The following is a 23,649-nucleotide window of genomic DNA, read 5'->3' on the forward strand; positions in this document are numbered from 1 at the left end:
TTGCACAATTTTCTGAAAAAAACACAAGCTCAGTCAACACTGTTCTGGGTTTTCATGCACATTCTACTGTGTCAACTGTACACTGTAGTCTTTATTTCATTTCATTTCTTTCTTTCTATTTTTTTCCTGCCCCTTTTTTTAAACCAACTCTCCTGATCTTGCTATTCTGTCTTGTTCACAATATAATGAGCCACAAGGGCAGCATAAGAATTACTGTATTCAATTAAAAACATTGTTTTGTTTGTTGTTGTTTTATCCATGATGATCGATCATCATCAATGCCTCTCTCTTTCCCTCTCCCTCCCCATTCCCAAGGAACACCCCACGTCTCCCCCCAAAAAATTCACCCCTCACCATCTCTCCTCCTCCTCCACCCACTTGAACTGTCACACGTTAAAAAATGAACGGGATTCACGGTCTGCCAGTGGCAAGAGACAAGGCGGCCCCCATCCCTTCACCCTCACCCCCTGATCCTGAACCCCCACGCCCCAATTTAACTACCCCCTAGCCCCCACCCCCACCCCCCCAAAAAAAACCCCACCACCTCCATCCTTCTGCTGCCAACACCGCACCCCCCTCCAAACTCTGCCTCCCCCTCCACCAGCCAATATTTGATGGCAGGAGAGGCAATGAAGGATGACAATGGAGAGCGCCAGTGCAATCAACCGTCCACAATGGCCTCCATCTCCCCATTCCACCCTCCCCACCTCCACCACCACCATCACCCTCCACCCAGTCCCCTCCCCTCACACCCTCCCCCATCCACCCACTCCTCACCTCCATACCCTTCCCCTTTACTTCCTCCCACCATTCCCCATTTATTCTCTTTCCTGCATCCGGTCTCCCTCCCCCATCATCCTGCATCCCCCTGCCACTCCTTCCCTCCCTCCAGCTTCCTCATTTGCTTTGTTTGTCTCTCTCCTCCTCCCTCCCTCCCTCCCTCCCGAGAGAGAGAGAGAGAGAGAGAGAGAGAGAGTTTGTAACCAATTACATCACGAGGGGGGTGGGGTGGAAGAAGGAAGGAAAGAGAAGGAGAGAAAGAGATATATAGAGAAAAGTTCATTTGTTATGTAACCAATTACATCAGAGTGATGAGAATGGTCAGAGGGGGCAGCCGGGGATAAGAGAGACAGAGAGAGAGAGAGACAGAGAGAGAGACAGAGAGAGAGGGACTGGACAGAGAGAAATGGGGGGTAGGGAAGAGGGAGAAGATGGAGGAGGATGATGAGGGGAAAGGATCAATCCTCAGAAGCATTGCTGCCTTGCTGTCACAGAAAAGCCTTGTGGGTTTCTCCAGCTATTATTGCAATGGATCTAACCTGCATCCCCACTTTTTTCCTTCAATATCGAATAAATGCAAACGAAATACTAATAGTAATTATCTAGAGCAAACAAATGAAACAAACTAAAACAGTGACAATAATACACATAGCAATACCTGAAAACAGAGAATAAGGAAAACTTTATGTAAATAAACACTACTCAAATACACAATAGCAATACCCGAAAACAGAGAAAGAAGGAAAATTTAAATATAAACAAACACTCCTCAATCCTCGGACTTCATGCAACTGTCAAACCAATCATGCCAACATGAACAATCCTGCATAACTCATTTAAAAAATAATAGAAAGGAGTCGCAATGCTGCTGGCAAGCTTCATCACAAATAGAAAGTCTCAACACTGTCACATTTGAAGGGAACCACAGCCTGAGTGGTCAAAGCTTTCGACTTGCCATCTGACCGTCTTGAGTTCAAATCCTTGGACAAGGCACCTTGGTGGGTTAAGGGGTAGAGATTTTTCCTATCTGCCAGGTCAAAAGTTGTGCAGACATGCTGGAGTCTTAACACCCCCCGCCCCGGTATATAAAGTATTCATTACAGATCCTTTTGACCATATTAGCATTCAGTGGGATAAGGAAACAAAAAACCCAACATGCATATCACAAAAAACAAAACAAAACAACAACAAACAAACAATAACAGTATGGTGTCTACACAGTGGGGTGAAAATGGTCAAACACAGAAAAGTCCAACTGTACATGTGTATGTGACTAAACATGAGAGTTGCAGCCCACAATCACAGAAGAGACTGTCACATCCCCACCCCCATCACTTAGAGGAGTGGACTTCTACCAGTAGGACAATGAAGAAATCTTGAACAAAACACACACTCTCTCTGTCCCTCACTGTGCACAATCTCTAATTATCTCTTACAGCCGTTCTGATTCCCACTCTTGCCTCTTCTGTTCCTAACCTTTGAATGTATGCATTCATTAACTGAGATTACCATGAATTTTCATCCTTCGTAGTTAGGGGACTGTCGCCACCAACTCGTGATACTCCCAAAGGTTAACATGTGACCAGACCAGTCACTCAGTCGACCATTATGTTTACAGCCCTGCCATGGGCAAAGACCAATTCTAGGGTACAATATAGATTTATTTATGTATTTACATACAGGCAAAGACAACTCAATATCAACTTTGGCTTTGGACCAGGAAAAAACAACTGATTAGCCTGAATTACAAAAAAGCAAACAACACATAAATGTCTAAATAAGCACATAAGTGAATGAATATAAACTAAAGGACAGAGGTTTTGGGTGTTTCTTTTTTTTAAAACAAATACAACGCCCTCCCCATGCCCCCCGCCCACACACATAGTGACATACACATAAAACAAAGGCACACACTAAACTGAATCAGAATGCAATGTACTGTTCAAAGTAGGAGGTATTCTCCATCACCTATTTTCTAACAAAACAACAGGTTGGGTAAGTGTCACCCATGTTAGAGAGCTTATTTATTATTCAGTATGTTTACACTTTTTTTATCCCCCATATTCCTCAAGTCTATTCATTCTATTTGGTCCTTCTTGCCTGCTGTTAGTCCATTCCATTCTCCTCCCCACTGATATTTTTGCAAAAGATGCAAGTGGACCAACAAGACCAGCAAACAAAACACAAACTCTCCTTTGAGCACTGACCTTCCTTCCTGAGTCGTCCGAGATGATTCCTGGACCGATCTGGGGAGAGTGCTGCATCGGGTGTATTGCTGTGGAGTGATGATCTGAAATCACACAAGCATGTATTGTTGAGATGTGTTGGTTGTAAAGGAGATATAATCTGCAACTGGAGAAAATGGGAGCAACACTTGTAAAACAAGACATATCAGGCACATTCCAGCTACAACAATTGAAGCCAATGAAAGTGAATCAACCAATGCTGACATGTTCAATAACAGCGGTGATCTCTTTATCTCTTGGCATTATGATAATTAAAGACATCATGAGACATGTCACATGCTTCTAAATCTCAATATCCAGAACACAAATTTACTTTTTTTTAAAATTGTACATTCATGAGATCAACCACACAGATCTCTTTAAGAGAATACCAAATTTAAAAATTAAATTAAAAGCAATTTTTATGTGCACAATATAAAATCTGTCTGATTCATCAGCATGCACAGAAGAGCACAACAACTATGTTTGCTCTGGAGACTATGTTTCCATTTTCAGTCTTCCCATGTCTCTGACTGCAGTCAGTCTAAATCCATCTGCATTTTGCAAGGGGCCATTGACTGTAGTCAGACATTTCGCGGGTTTAGTTGCATCACATATGTAATATATATATATATGTATCCATAATGTAAATGTAATAATATGTAATCGGACACATCTCAGCTTGGTAAAGGCTGTCCCAATTATACCTAGGAACTGATCAGTGCTTAACATACCAAAACAACACTGAGAGCTTAGTATAATAGTCGGCAAAGACTGTCATAAGTTTGAGCTAGGAGCTTAGCATAATAGCAATGGCTGTTGCTAGTGAGGACGAGGAGCTTAGTAATGACTGTCCTTTGATTGGATAGGAGCTTGAGGTCTGTTCTAACTGTCTGAAGAAACTGTCCTTTGTGGACTTGGAGGTATGGAACATGTCCCAGGAATACTGCATCAGAACAGATTTATCCTCCCAACTGAATTATACAGGTGTGACTCAGCAGCAGCGCACTACAAAGGTGGCCTCATGAACAAACCTATGACAGCTCCTGATCAGATGCTGATGCCTGACCATGACACAACAAACTTCAACAATTCTTAATCTGGCTGTGTGCTGAAAAGCTGGGAAACGACGGACTTGGGACAAACACCACTGTGAAAGGGGTAGGGAGAGGAATGCTTCATACACACGTCTCCAATAATCATATCCATTACTTGAAATAATGCTTCCTATTGCAGCATGTCTGGATAGTGAAGTCATCATTTCCTTAAACTCTCCTTGGGTTTGTCTGAGTCTAGTCATGACTTACACCTGATCAGCTTCCTTGTTCTGTGTACCCTGTCAGTTGTACAGTCTACTTTTGGATGTGTTTTAGTTCTCTCCCTATATACAGACAGCAGAAAACAAAAATATGAGAGGTGCTCATGTCTTCTGAAAAAAACACAAAACAAAATGCCGATGGATCTGTCATTGTATCTAAAGGAACTGCATGAAATGAACTGTTATTTTGAAATATAAAACTAACTCAGTTTTCCAATATAATGAATATTAGATTAACAACAAAAACAATATTCATACAGTGACAACAAAAACAACAATGGAAGTCATCACATTTGTTAATCATGTTTATTTTAAACATGTTCGTTTTTATGGGTTACATTCATTTTTGTGTAATTTAGTTCGTATCAGTAAAAATTCAGTTTAATCATATCAGTAGAAGTTAGAACTAGTAGCCTTTACAAAAACTTAATTGAAATATATCTATGACATGCACTCAAAACTCCATTTCCCCTTCCCCATAACTGTTCTCTCATAACTCAGTCTGACTTCTGAGAACAGTTCATTCTAAATATGGAGGAAATAATTTTACCAAGCATTAAGTTGTTGGTTTGTCAGTTCTGTTTCATTTGAAATGGTCATTCTGTTGTATTTGAGCGTTGTTCAATCCTTAAAGATATGTACAGCTTTATACGCCCAGTCTGGCTGGCTGTTTTCCAGCGACACAGACACTCCAGTCACTAAGTTTTCTGGACTAGTAACATTAGCCTTGCCGAGCGTCCTACTTGGGATGGGAACTTGTGGGGCGACCCACACTGCCAACGCGTGAACAACTGTTTGCCAAGCTGGGCCATGCACAGAGCTGTTGTACATCGTTCTATAACCCTTAACGGTGTGTCAGAGGCAGAGCATGTACATGTGTGTGTGCGTGTGTTGTCTGTTTTACTATTAATGGATACGTCACTGTGTGTGTGTGTGTGTGTGTGTTCATGTGATTGTGCGCGCAGGCGTGCGTGTTCACGCGTACCAACGCGCATTTTGATCAACACGCGTGTTTCTCTGTGTACGCGTGTCATGTGTGTGCGGACAGAAGCAGAGAGACGGACACAAAGACACACTCCGATAAGGCCTGCAGACGGTGTGTTTGGCAGGCTGTACAAACGCGACATCAAGCGCTCGAACTCCAAAGGCCCAAGCCTGTTCGCTGCTATCGCTAGCTTGGAGCGCTGGGTTGCTTTGGGTCGAAGTTGACATTCACGAACCCCTCACACACAGCTAGCTAGTACTGCCAGTCTGGCTGCCTAGCACTGCCAAAGAGAGGAGAGCGAGAAGAGGAGGATTCGTGGTGAAAGAGCTGGGCACGGTACGTCCCACTGCGGCTCTTTCAGGTCAACCCCTCTATTCGCAAGACTGCTATCTCCTCTTTCCACAATCATGACGCGCGCGCGCGTACTCATACACCCACACAGACACACACGCAAAGAGTAAAGAGAATAAAGAGACTGAGACGCACATGCTGCGTGTGTAAGTATGTAAGGACGTGCGCGCGCGCGTGTGTGTGAGCGAGCGAGAGAGAGAGAGAGAGAGTGTGTGTGTGTGTGTGTGTGTGTGTGTGTGTGTGTGTGTGCGCGCGTGCGTGCGTAGGCGTTTTTCCTTGACCTTCGGCCCATCCACCTCGATCCCCACTCACAACCCTTTCCATCCCATCCTTATTCTGAAATCACAAAATTTCCTTGTTTATGATAATGATAAACACAAACATTTACGACTGGTGTGTGCGCCATACACACATCCACCTACGCCATACACACATACACAGTTGACTTGGAGGGAGGGCTGAGTGGCGAACTATTTACACTCTGTGTGTGTGTGTGTGTGTGTGTGTGTGTGTGTGTGTGTGTATGCACCCGATTATTTCTTCTTTTTTTAAAAAATATTTATTTAAGTGCGCAAATATAAGTTACACAGAAAATACGGAGTTATACGATTGGTTTCCACGTTCGCACAGAGGTTGGTTTTTTTTTGTTTGTTTTGTTTTTGTTGTTGTTGTTGTCTACAGTTGTCCCCAAACGCGACAATCTTCAGTACCCCCTAATTATTCATTTTTCTTTTAGCCACATTTTCACGTTTTTTTATGTTTTTTTTTGTTGTTTTTTGCTGCTGCTGCTGTTTTGTTTGTTTATTGTTTTTTCAAATATGTCAAATCACGTAATTTTTCAGAGCTCGCTCGATGCGCACTCATTTTGTATGCAGGCACACATGGCAGCCACACACCACACAGTGAACGTGCTGTTAGTCCCCACAAGCACCATCCCGGGTGTGTGTGTACGGGGAAGATGGGGGAGCAGGGAGGGGTGTGGGTGGGCAACGGATACGCTTGACAGACGGCGATAAACAAACACAACTGTCCCCGCCTACCCCCTGGTGACGACGCCACAGCTTGCATCGACGGCGGAAGAGGGGGAACCGGGGTAGGGGGGAGGGGAGGCGAGTGGGGGTTGGGGGGGGGGGGGGGGGGCAGAGAGGAAGGGGAGCGGGTAAGCCCAACCCACTACCTGTCCACCCTCAGACATGGACTTTCCCCAGGACAGACGGAAAGAATGCGGGCGCGTCCCGCAGCTTTGAACTGCGCCGCCAAGGTTGCTCGGGCTGACCTCTTTCCCCCGTTGAAAGAGCTTGACCATCCCTTGACCTCAAACACTCACTGCCCACCAGAACCGTTTCAAACTCCGAGCTCCTGTGCCGTGACAGTGACGCAACCTGCCCTGAGCTGGTCTGGTCGAAGTTTTCTCCCCCACCATCATTCTCCCTCCCACCCTCCACTCCCTCTTCCAACACCACCTTATCGCGACCTAGGCCTGGCCTTCAGGGTTTACGCCCCGCCCCCATCAGTCCTGAGAGGCTAGCGAGGGGTGGGCAGTGTGCGGTTGAGGAGGTGGGGCTCAGGTCATTATCAAAATGTCGGCCTTCGTTCACGTATTCTTTCATTCATTCCATCTTATGGGTTAGCTAGTTTTAAGTCGTGCAAACGAGACGCGGAAGGTGGAAACTTGGGGAGGTATGAAAACAAATTCAGCGATCCGGGAATCGGTTTCTTGACTTATCTTTCTTTTCCATTTCTTAATTTTATTTCTCTAACGAATTTGCTAGGCTTTATTGAGGACAGGGGCAAAGGGGAGGCAAAAATTCGCAAGTCGGTCGATCCTTTTCTTTTTTTCCCTTGGGCCGTCGTCTGACAGACGCTGTGTGTGTGTGTGTGTGTTCACTGCATGGTGCGGAGGTGGGGTGGCTCAAACAGAAACTGGCGAGGATGGGGTGGGATGATGACACGCTGCCAAACACGACATGCCGATCGGATGGCAATGGTACAGGGCACGACATGAACCCGGCCGGCGAGCAGTGGCTGGTGTGTGAAGCTCAACACGCGCCATTTTTTCACGCATCTGGCAAAAGCCACCACCAAACCAAATACAATCATCTCAACATCCTTCACCACAACCACCCTTGAAATGTATCTTGAAAAAATTCTACAAGTGAAATAATCTAACATGACCTTTTGCTTGTTTAATATACCTATCTATAGCAAAACTATATATCTGTTTAATTCCTGGTACCACTACACATGATTATGTGTTACTGAATCCATGAACTACTAAGTATTAGAACGTCTTAGTTTGAGCTTTTACATCTCACACACACATACACTAACGTTTCCTAAAATTACTGTGACATGTACTTGTGTGTATCCATTTGCTCATGTGTGCATATTAACGAAAGATGGAATGAATGACAGTGGATTTATAGAGCATTTCACACACACACACACATACAGTGATGGTCAGAAGGAAAAAAACATATTTTGAAAGCAAACTCATCACCAAATAAAAACAAACTAATCTACAGAGTACAGTATTTAATTGCACTTGCAGAGTGATGCCAATCATCTTTTCTTATCAATCATATTCAAAAACTGTACACACACCTATTTGTATTAAACTAAGAATAATGATAACAGTCATTAGTGATTGAGTCTGATACCCTGAGACTAAGCAAGTACTGTGCTACACCCTACAGACAGAAAACCTTCAAATTGTGAATCCCAAGTAAGGCTAACTCTTTCACCCTTCCCTCACACTCCTCTCTACATTCAGAGTAGAGACAGAGAGAGACAGGGGAAAGATATTTTCAATAGCTTGACATGCATAAGTGCCATCCTTAAATAATAAGATAGACATACTATTAAACAATAATGTTATCAACCATCTAAAATTTTATAAACTGTATCAATAAATTTGCAACATTTGAAAAAGAAATCTATATAAAAAAGTTAAAGTTGAAATTGCGTAATAATCAAAATAATATGCCAATCTGAAAAAATGGACACAGCACATGAATCACTGGCATTTTAACAACTGGCATGAAATGATGACCAAAAAATTAGGTGACTCACCTTGCGTACTTCTGCGGCGTGTCGATTCTCTCAGATCATAGACAGGTGAATTTCTGTGATGGTCTGATGAGGGACTCAGGTTGGGGCTAAGGTTGATGATGGGAGGACTATGTGTACTGATCAAATGGCAGGACTGCTGTGGGTCTGCACCTCCAGACGCTAAATCGTTTCGATGAACAGATGCATGTGCATCAATAATATGGTTGATCGCCGTGTCTACATGCCACAAGTCCTCAGAAAGGCACAGATCTTCAGACAGGGAAGAATCATCCGAGAGGCAGACGTTCTCTGCCCCTTCCACTAACTGGTGGTGGTGGTGTCCATTGTGTGGGTATGGGGGCTTTGGCAGAAGGCGGTGGCGATACTGCACTACCTGGGGGTCTTTTTGATGGGAGGCTACGGGCATAATCCACACCGACACACTAGACCCTCAGACCTGTCCAATCCAAAAAACACGCTATTTATTTTCAAGATACATTATGAAAGGTTCCTGTTACCATGTGAGAGATAGGCATTCCACTTTACATACAGGGTATGTAATCAACACACCACTGTCACACAAAACAAATGAATAAACTTTTTTTTTCTAAAATGATTGTAAGTGTATCATTAATTTGTCCCCACAGTATTATTTTCTTTAAAGCTCAATTGTAACATGGTAATGTTGGTGTAATTGATTTATTTCTATTATCAACATGTATCCACAATTTTTTCTTCAAAATCATGTGTATGGCACTCTAAATCAAGCACATTCTATGTTTCAAATGTAACATAATTATTAAACATGATAACAAAAATGAGGCCAAAATAAAAGAAAATAATTTTCTAAATTATTTCTATTGATTAAAGCTACCAAAAAAACCAAAAAAAAAACCCCAAAACAAACAAAAAAAAAAAAACCCAGCTATGTTCGATACTAAAATACTACTTTTTCAAACAATTCCTATAATATTACAATAAATAAATAAAAAGTTGTTTGTGGGAGGATGAGGATTTAACAACGCAGAACGTCTGATACACGAAGAGCGGACGGAGAGCCAATCCCACACACACGCCACAGAACTCTGACGCATCGAACCCAATACAGGCTACGAAACTGCTCGCTGTAAACTATCATCGATCTCACGAAAAAGACAACGTTACTAAAACCCAAGGCGAAAACCAACTATTCACCGTTAAAACTCAGACTGTATGCACAAAGTCGAAAATTCTGATCTGTGTTCCGAGCACCGACAAACATTATTCTGTCCGTCACTTGATCTTGTGTGCGGCTCTCAACACGAATACATCTTAACGTCTGCTTTGGCTATATATGTTCACATGTGTAAGTCAGTTGTGGGCACGCAAACAGCAAACAACAGGTATAATGTAAAAGTTAATACTTACGATCAAGATATGTAGCAATCTAAGTTTTCGACAACAGTTTGATTTCTCAAACCAAGGAGACCAGCGACCACGACCGTCTCGCGTGAGCTCACAACTCGACTATGGACTGGGCTTGCGACTGTCAGTGAACGCAGGCTTGTGTGGGCTGAGTCGGTTGGCCTGACCTGAATACTTTGCTTGCATGGGCTTCCATTTCTGCGTAGAGAATCAATAAATTCTTTTTTTGTGATTGTGCATAAAGCTTTGCATGTGTTCTAGTCTGATTGTGTTAAAAAAACTAACCATAAAATGTGTTTTGTAACAATTTGCATTTAGTGGAGCTCTGTAAGTTTTTACTTCATGAATACTTCGTGACAGCAGCAGATGATAATCAAATAAAGGATTCCCCGCCTACTTTGTGACGTCATTTCCGTAGGAAAACACCTCCAACACTTTTTTTTTCTGTTGGTGATTTTAATGAAAAACAATGCTACATATCATCATTTATAACAATTTGTTACATTTTAACAGCAAAATCATAAGAAAAGAAATATTAGAAACCTTAGTGTACGTCATCTTTTTTTGCAGCAGATGACGGAAAGAGTCAAAAATAAGTCCATATACGATTGGTCCATCTTGGTCACATGCTTAATCACAAGGGATTTTTTCAGGGCGAGGGCAGACGCTTGACAACATTCTTCCTCAAAATTTTGTTGAAATGTTGATTATTCTATCGGAATTGAAGTTAGAGATTTGATATTGTTCTACTGCACTGTAACATCACGTGATTATCGTTGAATTTAAACTTGGAAGTTTAATTTTGCTGTTTTAAGATTGGAACGTTTGTGTTTTTCTTGTGTGACCTAGAAAGACATTGAGGTGACTGGGCGAACAGTGTTGTTTTGGCAGGGTTTGTACTTGGCATTTCAGCTTATTCAGTGCCTTTTGTCTGTATTGTGGTCGGTACAGAATGCCACATTTTCTGTCAAGTATGGCAGAGTATCACAGAGAAAATGTTAAAATGTCTGCCAAAGGCAGGAAAACTATGGCAGCAAGAAAAGGGTCTCCAAGGCAGTGGCGAGGAACTGCGTTCCACGGTCGTTCCTCACCAGGTCGAAACACTCCTCCTGGCAGCGAGATGAATCGACAGGACGGGTTAAGCAACAGTTGGTCTGGGAATTCAGTAGATCTTCATTTTGTCGGCACTTACCGATGTCTAGCTGAACTAGTTCACCAGGATGGTGTTTTAAGTCAGTCACCACCAAAGACGGGTGCAGGAAGACCAACGGCAGGGCCACAGCTAGCACCAGCTCCAGCATCCCTGCCCAGACCTCCGTCAAGTTGGACTGCAGCAGATGATGAAGAAACTACACTTGTCTGCAGTGTCATTCCTGATGAGAATGTTGGCTCAATCTTGTCCAACCAGCTGAAAATGCTGCTGAAAGTGCAAGGCTGATTTGTCAGTGTTACTATTACCTGAAGTGAAATTTTCATTTATCATTTTTGTTTGGTGAGCACAAGATTCTGTCTCCTCTTTTACTTTTTTCCCCGTTATCCATTTGTTTTCACTTTAAAAAAAAAAATGCATTTATACAGAAACGCTCTGGTTATTAAACTAATCTTTAAAAAATACTCGATGAAAGATTGATTTGGATGTTTTTATTGAAAGTCATAGAAGAATACAGAAGACTATGATGTTTCATGTTACATCCGAGTAAGATAATGTGAGATAAAAGGGTTTATTACTCTATATGTTAGATAAGATAAAAGGTTAATTTATAAATGTGATCTCAATAATCAGATTACAGTTACATTTCAGTTTTATTACTTAAAATGATCTACATGCCAGCCTGGATCAGGTCAGGTCATGGTGACTGCTTTTGTTCTGTCTGTATTCTGGTTTTGGTATGATTTAGATCAAAATATTATTTATGCAAGTCTTAAACATTGGTTCTGAAGAATCAAAAGTCACTCACTCAAAAAAAAGTGATAAATGAAAACTTCTTTGGAGTAAATGGCTTTTAGGCAGCACTAAAACTGCCTTGAGCATTCCATTAATGAATGTGTATTTTTTAACATATTGACCAATTTTTCATGAATACAGTGTTATGAGCATGTGTGTGTGTGTGTGTGTGTCATTGTATATAGTGTTATCACAGTATGATTGAACAAGGTTTTTTCCCCCCACCATGTTAGATTTGTTGGTTCAGGTCTTTCTCTTTCCCAGTTTGTGTCCTTGTCATCACACATAAAATTAAAAGAAATGGGGATAAAAAAAAAAGAAGAGAGTATTACTATCTTTTTATTTGAACATCTGGTTAAAGTTAATAGACTTAAAATTTATACATTGTGTATCGAGCCAAACTAAAAAAGTTCCTGTAAGGGTAATAGATTAGATGATAGACTGCTTCTTGGGCTTTGAGCTGTATTGTTTGTAATGGTCTAGTTTTTTTTTTATTAATAAGTAGGTTGACTGCGTAAAGTCATGATTATGTGCCATGTGTAATGTTCTAAAAACAATTTTAAAAAAAACAACAACAACAACAAAACCACACACACACACACAAACCAGTCTGAAGAGATGTATGTGAAAACAAAACTTTCAGACCAAATTGGTATACATGTGTTTGCTAATGAGGAAAATGCAGTTTGGGCTGCAAGTGTGATTTACCTTTCATTTTGGAGTATTACAGTGTAGTACTGTGGATTTTCTTTCCAAAAATCTATCATTTTATTGTGGTTTTAGTATTGCTGTTTAAATTTTTCCCTTTTTTGTGATAGTTATTAAAAAAAATATATACAAAGTAAGCAAGCAAGCAAGCTATTCAACTATGTATAACAAGCAGCCATATTAGAGCATTAATTTGCATTTTATAGTCTTTGGGGTATTGATATGTCTTTTTTATGTGTGATGGCAAAGGAACAAACCTATAAAATCGCCCATATTTACATTGTAAATATATCATTTGAACTGATAGGAGGCAAAAGCAGACGTCCCCCTTGTTCCCAGTTCCCCCGTCCGCCTTTCATTTTGTCATTGTGGATATTTCATTATTTGATTGTGCAAGCTACGCCAAAACATGTATTGTCACAGTTTTTGGTGGCCTTTTACCCCACTGTTTTGATGAACTGGTGACAGACTGTTCACAGATTTATTTATAATTTTGCTTATAATCTTGGCATGTTTTATTTAAAGTATTACCTATTAGCATATATATATTGTGCTATATGTAAAAAAGAATCTTTATTCCCCTTCAGTTAGTAACCACTTTTCCATCATTTCTCTAGTTGAAGCTTTGTTTATGCTTGCTAAGTTCAGTCTTTATTATTCACAGATTATTCACTAATTCAGTTTAAGTTGTTTTTTTTCTTCCGTTATGTGTGTTTTCAAATATACAATCTGATTTGTTTTCTTTTTCCTTTTTTTTTTTTTAAGCTGAAAACTGCACTCAAGGAAAGGGTACTGTTCTGTTACTTTTCAGTTCAGTATGGGCCATTTATCTTTGTGTCATCTTTCAATCCGCAATTGAGTTATTGACCCAGTTACTTCTTTCAGGGAAGATTCTAATGTTGGCCTAATTATAGACTAAGACTATGTCTTAAATTCTAATTGATTTATATTTTATATGACTTATTTAATTTTAAGCCATCTGCAGTATGAAAGCTGCAACAGTGTATCTTTGGAATTTTAATTGCCACCTTGAATTTTTGTTCTTTCTTTCTCTTAGTCTTTTTCTTTCTTTTTTTTCTTCTTTAAAAATTTTTTTTTTTAATTAATATTATTATTATTTTTATATATAATGTAGGGTTTTCATTAGATTGGAGTAAGAAAATGAATTGATGTTGGTGACAGATTGTGTACATGTTTATGGCATGATGTGTTCACCTTGTTTGAAGCTACAAACATTTGCTTTCTTTTTTCTTTTTTGTAATTTTCATGTAAGGTTATTTGTGTGTGTGTTTTTTTTTGTTTGTTTTTTTTGCTGTGTGGGTTTTTTGATTTTGCAATCTTTGGGGGGAGGGAGAGGAGGGTTCATTTTTTGTTAGTTTTGTTGTTGTTGTTTTTAAATCAAATAGAAAGTCTTTTGTTATGAAGTAATTTCTAAGAGAGTTCTGTGAACTTTTTTGTTTTGTTTGTTTGGTGGTGTTAAAACTAACACAATTATTGGGAATCAGTTCTTTGCTTGTCACCCAAACCTGCAACAGTGTATGTTATTACCACCACAGTACCAGTAATTCTGAGTGAATCAACACAGCATTGGGGATCTACAAGTATTTAAGTGCTATATAAACTATGATGAACCATTCAACGCCTTTCTGAATGATGGAAGTAAGGTGGGTTGGTTGTGTGGTGTTTTCATCATCACCACTGTTTTCGTTCACCATTTACTACTAGTATCCATCCCAGCTTGCTTTTTTTTTTTTTTCTTTTCTTTTTTTTCTTTTTTACCTTGTTGAAACCCCAGCCACCACCTGCTCCCCCTCTTGCCCACAACTAGCAACTTGCATTTGTTGGGCAACAGTACTTTTTCTTTATTTGTTGTTGGGTTTCTTTGTTTAGTTTTGTTGGCTTTTCTTCTAGTTTTGATTTCTCCAATTTCATTGCCAAGATGGAATGGTATTTCCGATAGTGTGTCAGTGTGTGTTCCTTGAATTCAGATTTTTGTCATTGTATGGACACTCTAAGTTTTTATGTTAGTATCTTCAATCAAACAAGCATATGATTAGACATGAACAACCACCCTACCAGTGAAAATGAAACCTGAGGCTAAGGATTCAGATGATCTTTTATTGATTATTTAGTGAATAAAAGAAATAGAATGTGTGTTAAGGTTCAATATTACTTCTTTTTTTTTTATAATTATAACTAGACTGGCAGTGTCTGGTAGTTTTGTTTTGCTTCCCTTCAGTTCCTTGCTATGGATTCTGTGTTTTCCATTTTTTTTCCTGGAGCTTTTTTTTATATGCACATTTAGTCTTAAATATTGTTTTATTGGTTCTTTGGGAAAAAAAAAAAGAAAGAAAGAAAAAAATACAATTCCAAGATTGAACTGTGATAGTGACAGTCCCAGTTTTATCAAACCACGAAAGGAGTGGGACATTAACTTCCATGTGATTTCAGCTGACTTGCTGTTTTGGTGCTTCAGCTTCAGAATGTCAAGGGAAAAAACTGTTTCATGGAGTACGCTGAAAGCAGCTGCACATCATCATCACCATCATCATCAATACTCCTGGGATCCATCATTTTCAGCATCGCTTCACATTGTGCGTGGATGACCATGTGTTCCAGAACTTTGATACATGTCACTTGTCAGTGTGTGTGCCAGACTTATTATATTGTGTCAGGACTTGGAAGACTATATCATGAGAACTCAACATGAAAACTCAAACGACATTTTTTTTTTTTCTTAAGTGAAGCATGAAGTGTGTAATATGGTGCTACACATCGAATTTGATGGATTCCTGTGCAACGCGCTGCCATGTGCGTCAGTGTGATGTCTTCTGAAAAGAGATATATTTGTCGTCGTCATCGTTATCATCATCGGCCCCGTCTGCTCTGTCCTGCCTAGAACTCATCTGCATCAGTCTGTCCCTTCTACTTCCGGACCCCCCTCAGGGTCCACCCTTTGCTTCCAGAGGGAGTGCCTGACAAAGGCATCTCACAGTGCTAACAGTCAGTCTGCCATGACTGCACTGATTCTGTGTTAATGTTATGTCTGTGTTTATACTCGTTTGTTAGTGTAATGTTTGTGCTTGCTGTTACATGGTTCTGCGTGTCTGTATTGTCTCGTCTACTTGTCCAGTGAACTGTTTGTGACATTTGTCCATCTGTCCATGCTCGTCTGTCATGATTTTACTTATTTCTGTGTTTGGATTGTGCTTGTCTACTATATGTAATGTTTGTCCAAGCTTGTGTTTTCATATATTGAATGTAATATTCATGTTTTGTTCGTCTGTGCTTGAATGTATGTAATGTTAGTCCATGCTTATGTGTCTGTCCATGCCTGTTGTTTTTAAGAATTTGTTACGTTTGTGCTTTTCTGTATGTTTATCAATATTTATGATGTGTATTCATGGTTGTCTGTCAAGTATGTCTGTGCTTGTCTATTATATATATATATGTGCTGCATTCATGACCATCACAGACGTTCAGTGTTTGATGAGTGTGTAGAGTGCTCACTTTGGATTGCAGGTGGTTCAGTCTTTCCCTGTCCCATGGCCAGAACTTACAGAAGATTGAAGGTTCATCTTTCTGCACAGGTCTTCTGCATCGAGTGCAGTGCCCCTGCCTTTGTGGTACATGTATGACTACCCACAGCGGCTGACGAGTCTGACTCAACATTGGCAGATTATTTCACAGTAGCTGTGGAAGAATGTCTGGTACTGTTTCAGTGTTTGTCCTGTGTTTTTCAGCCTAGTCTTCTTCTCCAGACTGGCATGACAGTATGCTTCAAAGGTGTTGGCAGCTTGGTGGATGGTGTGGTGCCAGGCACTTAAGAAAGGGCCTTGGGTAGTCCATTGATAGGGATTAACCTTGCATGTTGAGAGGGCCATGAGTGTGCTTGCACTCAGAGGACTAAATTGATATGACCCTCACATACATCTCAAATCCCAAAGTCATAGCCAACAAGACTACCCACAGCAAAACAAATTACAACAGTATGGCGATTTATATAATTTCAGAATGCTATAATCATATTCACTAATAAAGTAATATGATTTCTGGAGTGTTTATTTTCTTTCTCTGTTGCAGCTCCTATATAGTATCACTTAAAAATACAAATGAGAAAAAAACAAAAACAGCATAGTGGCAAAAGATGGCAACATCCACAGGATAGTGATAAAAGAAGGTAACATTGTTCAGTGTTCACTTTTCTCTGTGAATGTACACATAAAGAACTCAAGACACATGTAACATCCACAGAACATGTGTACACACTCACTGTGAGGAAGTCCTAGCTTTGACTTGCTGAGAATTTTTCGTTTACATGGAATGGGTCTCAACTAAAATGCACAAGTGTACCAGCAAAGTTTGATAAGACTAAAAGTCCTGGTACATTTAAAGCAAATGTTTATTTTTGTATATATACATATTTTTGCAGTTCTGAAAGCACCATTCAGCTGTTAATACAGAAATGCTGTCCACAGAACATCGAGGTCTGCACTTGGGCACCAGGGTTGTAGGCGTTTTTTTTCTGCAAATTTCTGATGCAGAATCTGCAAAACGAAGCTGTAAGTTTCTAGTTAACAAAACTAAGATGATTGATTTGATGTGGTTTTTAACATATTTACACATCAATTTGACTTGAGGATTTCATTAATTATTGATATGCCCTGGAGTTAGCTGGCTGTGTGGGAGAAAAACAGTGAAGACAGTAATGCACCAACTCAGAACGTATTTCATGTAGACCAGTGTTGTGTTTTGTTTCTTTCAGATATACTATCGGTTAAATTAGTGTACATGTTGAGCTAATAGGGTTTTTTTTTAGACTAAATTTGCCTTAAAAAACACATTTGTATGAAGATTTACCAGTGGGTGAAGACGTTTTTCACAACAGGTTGGTTGCATACAGTAGATACAATAAATTTACATTAATACTTAGTTTACATGATTTACATTGGCACATGTACATACAGGTTCAAACCTATATGCTCACACAAAAATGTCTGAAAGCAGCACTGAAACTGGTGAGTAATTTTGTTATTTCTTTTGATTTTAACCTCCCTTGAGGCCAGTAAACTACACTGCAGATTTATCTTTTGATTCTGTTATTTTAACTGCACAGCCATTTTTTTCAGTGCTTCATTTTTCTGCTTGTGTAAATTCAAGTTCTTGAAACTTTTTCCAAAGACTTTAAAAAGATTTTCATGGATTTTAGTGATTTAAACATGGTTCCAGATCAATCCTTCAGTTTGATTGTTGAGAATTTTACATTGTTTTGGGTGTTTTGTTTTTTGCATTTTCATCCCCACAATATGGTCCCTGATGTCAAATGGATTCAAAACAGATTGAACTGCCGCTCACTCCCAAAGTCCTTTGCTTTCAGGACCACAAGTTCTCTTTCGCTAGTTGACTGCCCCTCCCTGATGCAGGCCTCTTGTTCATGCAGGAATGTACTTGATTATTCTGCAAAATCTTTCAGGCCTCCAGCTCTCCCATAACTGCTGGGCACTGGCATGGGTTCGAGTGACTGATATCGGTAGTTCAGAGAATTTTGCAGCCAGGGTTCTGGAGCCGCTTTATTATGAAGGGAAATAAAAAACACAGAAAAGAGGTAATACACTAAGGGAAGGAAAATTAATGCAGAACTGGCCAGAAGGGAGGTAATACAATATTGGAGGTCACTTGATGCAGCTGCTTTGGATTTCTCTGCCTGTGCACAGGACACAAATCAGACCTCATTGGGAGTTTACACCAGTGGGTCACTGTAACAGTGTAAGTATGTTAGATTAAACATAATTTTATGGAATAATATTCCTTTAAAAAAAAAGAAAGGAAATGGCCAAAATAGAAATCTGTATCATACAGAAGTACTCCCACCCATGCATTTTCTAATGTTAGAAAACATGGGTGCAGAGACATAGAGGAATAGATTCGGAAAAAATGTTTTAAAAGTATCTGATTAGTTTCAAATGACTAAACTGTGGTATTGATCTGTTGCTTGCCATCACAATAATGAGTGCATATTTAAACGTTTTACCCTAATTCTCACTCCTTCCCAACCGGTTCTCATTCTTTGCGATTGAAATTCCTTTCATGTCTTTTGACAACGGCATATAATTTATTCTTTGAAAAAGTGCTATGCTGAAATGCTTGATTCCATCTAAATTCATTATTTTTCTCAGAAATGAAATACAAAGTGAACCAGACATAAGGGAAAAGGGGTGGAGACTTTTTTTTCTAGACAATGCTTGATCACTGTGTTTCAAAAGAGAGCATACAACCTTCGCCCATTCCTGTGAATGTGTTTTTTGTTTCAGATTCCGAGTGCATAGGAGTGTACTTGTCACATCAAGATGAAGGGTTATTCCATTGTTCAGCAGTAAAATAATCTCATGCCCTTGACAGTGCCAGCGCAACCTGATGACAGAATATTTTAGGCTTTATTTGCAGGACTGCAGGAGTGGAGAATGTCTTGACAAATTCAGATTCTTGTCAACATGATTGTCCCAGTTAATTTTTACTCTTACCTGTGTCGCTATAATGCTATCATACATACCAGTAATGAATATATATCTCTTAAGCTCAGAAAGAAATTGTTCAGCTGATATATGAAACTCACTATAACTCCTCAGCAAGTGTAAGGAACAGATATAAATTAATATTTCAATACAGACTGAAATAAATGTAAAACTGACAGACTGGCTCTGTTGTGTGGCATGTTGTGGTCATGTTTTATTTTGCACTTCATTTCAAATGAACAGTACTGTTTTGTTTTCAAATGTGCACAAAACTGCAATTTACCAGTGGTTTTCATCAGTGCAACACATACATGGATCAATCAACCAGTGCATTTTCCAAAGTTTGCTCTAGTGATCTGTGGTTTGAACTTTGATTTTGAAACATTTATGTGTTTTCTATGATATTTTATCACATGCTTGGATTTACAATGAAAATCCAGCTCAACATTTTTGTTAACACCTACCTGTATGATAATACTCCAAATTTAACAACAGGATTACAATAACTGGTGTCTTCCACTGTTATAAGAAATGTCAGTGATCATGGAGCTGTATTGTCTCTTATCGCTTTGGGGGGAAACTACAACTCTATATATGACAAGATAGGAGTTATCAAAGACTCCAACATAAAAATGAAATGCTGTTTCCCCCGATTGCTGTACTGCTGCTGTACAGACTATATTTTCTTTCCACTCTTGGTACATGCACACTTAACACACAGTGTAACTGTCCTCAAAAGTGTTGGTACTTTACTTCATTCTTCAGATGGTTTTGGAAAAGTTTACAACCAGTTCATGATTTAAAACTGCACTGGAAAAGAACAAAACAAAAAAAAAACACAAAATAAAATTCATGCCAGTGCCAAAAGTTCAAACTAACAAGAAAGCACAAAATAACTGCAACCTCCTCATATCTCATTCTCTCAAGCATACATCAGAAAGTGCATATCACATCATCTAATAGGGCAAGCCAACAATATTTTCACCATGGACTCGTCATATTCATACTACCTGAAAAATTATAAATTTGCCATAGAATCATTGAATGAGACAGCAACTGTTACATAATACTATTTTAAATAAATAGGATCCATATGAGTACCTACCTACATTTAAAGGGTTTAAAAACGTGCTTTCATTGTTTCCCAGATAATTATGGTTGATATGCCAGATTTACATTGTTTAATCAATACTTAAATCTCACAAGAAAACACTGGATTACTTATTTTCAGTACAGTAATTATGTACTGGGTCAAACTGCACAAACATTCCAGTGGGTTTTCAGAACATTGCTTCACACCTTGTTTTGCTGAACAGTTTATTATCATTTCATTCGCTATGAATATTTCAAAATAAAAGACATTAACCTATTCATCAGATATTAAATATTTTTCACTTACAACAGATACTTACCATTAACTATACATGTGAGATATGAACATTCACACTAATCACAGAATTACAGACTATAAAATGCCAAACACACACACTGCAGGGAATAAACTTTGTAAGAGATTAATGTTAGACAGAAAAGGAAGTTCATATCTATTGACAGGATCAAACAGTGTAAACTGTCTAAAAATCTCTACACCAAATAAGACCAAAAAAATGTTTTTAGAGATCGTTACACTGGTTCTGGCAGACATAACCTATTTTCAAGGCACACAAAGGTAACAAAGTAACCCCAGAGTTTTGAGATTAAGCAGAACACCAACAAACAAAAACAGATTAAAAAGGGGTAAATATGAGCCATATAAAACAGAATTATCAACAAGCACCTGCATACAAATAGTAAATTTTAATTTAACCTTGAGAATGGGAAGATCAGCATGTATGCTTTGTAAGCTCAAGTCTTAAAACACACTAACACACCGAGGAAAGCTAGGATTTATTATCAAGAAGGAGAAAAAAGATCAACCAAACTTTTATTGGAGATAGCAAGCATGTGCACACATACACAGAGATCTGAATTTTAAAAAATGAAAAAAAAAAAGCACAACAATAACAGTAGCAAAGAGATTCCCTAAAAACCAAATGAAAAATTCCACAACAAAAGCAAATAACATAAGAAAAAAGAACTTTGTGACCGTGTGAAACGGACTGTTCCTGATTTTTAACAGCTTATTGCAAGATGCAACTGACAAAGGGTAAACCAAGCACTGAGGTCCTGATCCATATATACCCCACCGCATTTTATGTTGCCTGTGGGTTTTTTTCAAAGAGCCACTGCAGTCCATTTTGTGTATACGTCCGAGCACTTCCGCTGTGTGCGCAGGAAGAAAAATTAACATTAAACATCAGTGACCATTTCTGCAGTAAATGTACAAGTAAGACACAGGAGAGAAGTGGTAATTAATTTCCAATCTGAAAAAGCAAGTCTCATAAGTTTGTCTCTCTCACTGATTATTCATTGGGACTTACCATTCAACCCATCTGCTGAAACAAATTGCATAGCTCATACTCATAAAACACTGATGTGATAATTTTGGTATATATCATGCAAAAGGCCTGTCATTTACTATAATTTAACTGCACTGTCTGTGAAACAACTTTGTAACAAGTACTTTTGCCAGCGAAGCTTCATTACTTATCATTAATTTTTGTTTAAATGTACTATTTATTGTAAACCCTGATAAACCCAAATATCATCTGATTAATAAGCACCATGTCCATGATACATGCTTTTGTGTTCTTTCTTTTTTATATATATATATATCCATGAAGTAAACATTGTGAATATATATTTAGAAAAAAATAATTTGTTCACCATTGTTCGTTTTATATACAGAGCAAATATTTTGTTCATCGTAATAAATTCCCAGCACATTTAACATAAAGAAACAGTCAAAATGTTGTTCATATCATACACTATAATTCCAAACTATTTTCGAAAGTGTAAGCATTCAATTGTACAGGAAAAAAAAATTGAGGCCTAAGATTCTTCCATCACCATTCTCACAACCACCACTGCAGCTTGAAAAATCTCCTTTCACATACACAGAGCATTAAACATTCATCTGACACTGATTTTTAAACAGAAGCAGATAAACCTGAACCAGATTTTTTTTCCTTTCATTTCTCTTCTTCTTTCCTTTACTTTGTTCCTTTGTAGACAAACTGAGATACAAGGTACAGCCACAGTTTCATTCAGTCAGTTTAGAAATTGCAGTGCACTTGTGTTCAATGAGGCTTAAAAAGCATTTGCGTGTCCATATATACATGTACATTCACTTAGCTCTAAAAACAAGTCACTGCTGTCAACCAAAGGGGACAAGACCAACAACACAATGCCTCCTGTCAAAAAGGCATCTTCCTTAAACACAACCAACATCTTGACAATGCCAAAGAGCACAAGCACCAGCACCGCTTCAAATAAGTCAAACTGGCACTGTGTGAGAACTATACACATTACTTCACAGTTCTGGAGAGGGAACAGAGAAAAAAGCACCACTCTGTTTGGAACAGGAAGGTGCAGGGCTGACATGGTAAATGTTGCATAGTAGTTCTTCACTTCACAGCTGGGCACTCAAACTAATCCAAACAGGATGGGGCAGGACTCTGGTGGGGGGGACCCAATCCAAGGGGAGGGAAAATGCCATCCATCACCATCGTCTGGCAGGACTTGCAACAGGTGATGGGGCAACGCTGCTGCGGCAGTTGGGTCTGGACGTCTGACTCAGGCCCTTCTGCAATACACACCAATTTGGTTTTTGTAACAAGAAGAAAAAAAGAGAAGTGCTGTACCAGTTCCAAGAGATTCTGTGTGCAAGTATGCCTGACTACGAAATCAAGTTCTTTCTTTTTCTGGCACTTAAAGTATTCTGATTTCACATTTATCCATGACATCATCATGCACATACTTAATAAATACCAGGCATTATTTTCTGATTCATGGAAAATGCGGATGAAGTGGGTACATATCTGACAGCTGAACTCAGCATATTCCATTCTTCACAGTGAATGCAAGCAGAGATCTGCATATCTGGTGAGGGAAGGAAACAATAGCAACCAGAACCAGCTCATACTGAACTTAATGAAATGAACTTAATAACATTCTCCTATCATACATATGAATAAGAAAAAGACACTGAAATGAAATCAACTTGATGTAAATGTAACAGGTTTGTTTTTACACAATTTCTTCATTTTCCCTATCCAACAATGCAGACAAATCAACTTTTCCCATCGTGCCTCATTTGAGGTTTGTATAAATCTTGTAATCCACCATATCCATTAGGTTGCCACAAGAGGCAACTTATGATTGATAAACCATATATCAAATAAAATAAACTGCTATCATGCAGTTTGGATTGCCATTAGTTAGATATCTCTTAAACTTTAGTTCTTAATGTATTCCATTAAAATCTAGTC

At 39.1% G+C, this 23,649-nt stretch overlaps 2 protein-coding genes and 1 long non-coding RNA gene across 7 annotated transcripts in view; 1 reads left to right on the top strand and 2 right to left on the bottom strand.

Annotated features, from left to right (window-relative positions):
* The window catches only part of LOC143275044 (uncharacterized), a 94,205-nt gene extending 83,748 nt beyond the window's left edge, over window positions 1-10,457 (bottom strand). Inside the window, exons 1-3 of the mRNA XM_076579111.1 lie at window positions 10,118-10,457; window positions 8,732-9,167; window positions 2,988-3,070 (exon numbers count right to left, since the gene is read on the bottom strand). Of these exons, the coding sequence (XP_076435226.1) occupies window positions 2,988-3,070; window positions 8,732-9,137 (489 nt within the window). The 5' untranslated portion in view covers window positions 9,138-9,167; window positions 10,118-10,457. The remainder of the gene's footprint in view (window positions 1-2,987; window positions 3,071-8,731; window positions 9,168-10,117) is intronic.
* Window positions 10,458-14,182: 3,725 nt separating this feature from the next.
* On the top strand, window positions 14,183-19,457 carry LOC143275092 (uncharacterized). The gene is made up of 2 exons (XR_013053350.1): window positions 14,183-17,329; window positions 19,079-19,457. It is a non-coding gene; the product is annotated as an uncharacterized LOC143275092 (long non-coding RNA).
* Window positions 19,458-20,014: 557 nt separating this feature from the next.
* LOC143275055 (protein regulator of cytokinesis 1-like) overlaps window positions 20,015-23,649 on the bottom strand; it is a 30,283-nt gene continuing 26,648 nt past the window's right edge. For all 5 annotated transcript variants that reach the window (XM_076579150.1, XM_076579143.1, XM_076579134.1 and 2 more), the window contains one exon: window positions 20,015-22,964. In XM_076579150.1, the coding sequence (XP_076435265.1) occupies window positions 22,955-22,964 (10 nt within the window). In that variant the 3' untranslated portion in view covers window positions 20,015-22,954. The remainder of the gene's footprint in view (window positions 22,965-23,649) is intronic.

This window comes from Babylonia areolata, chromosome 2 (assembly GCF_041734735.1).
Source record: "Babylonia areolata isolate BAREFJ2019XMU chromosome 2, ASM4173473v1, whole genome shotgun sequence".
NCBI lineage: Eukaryota > Metazoa > Mollusca > Gastropoda > Neogastropoda > Buccinidae > Babylonia > Babylonia areolata.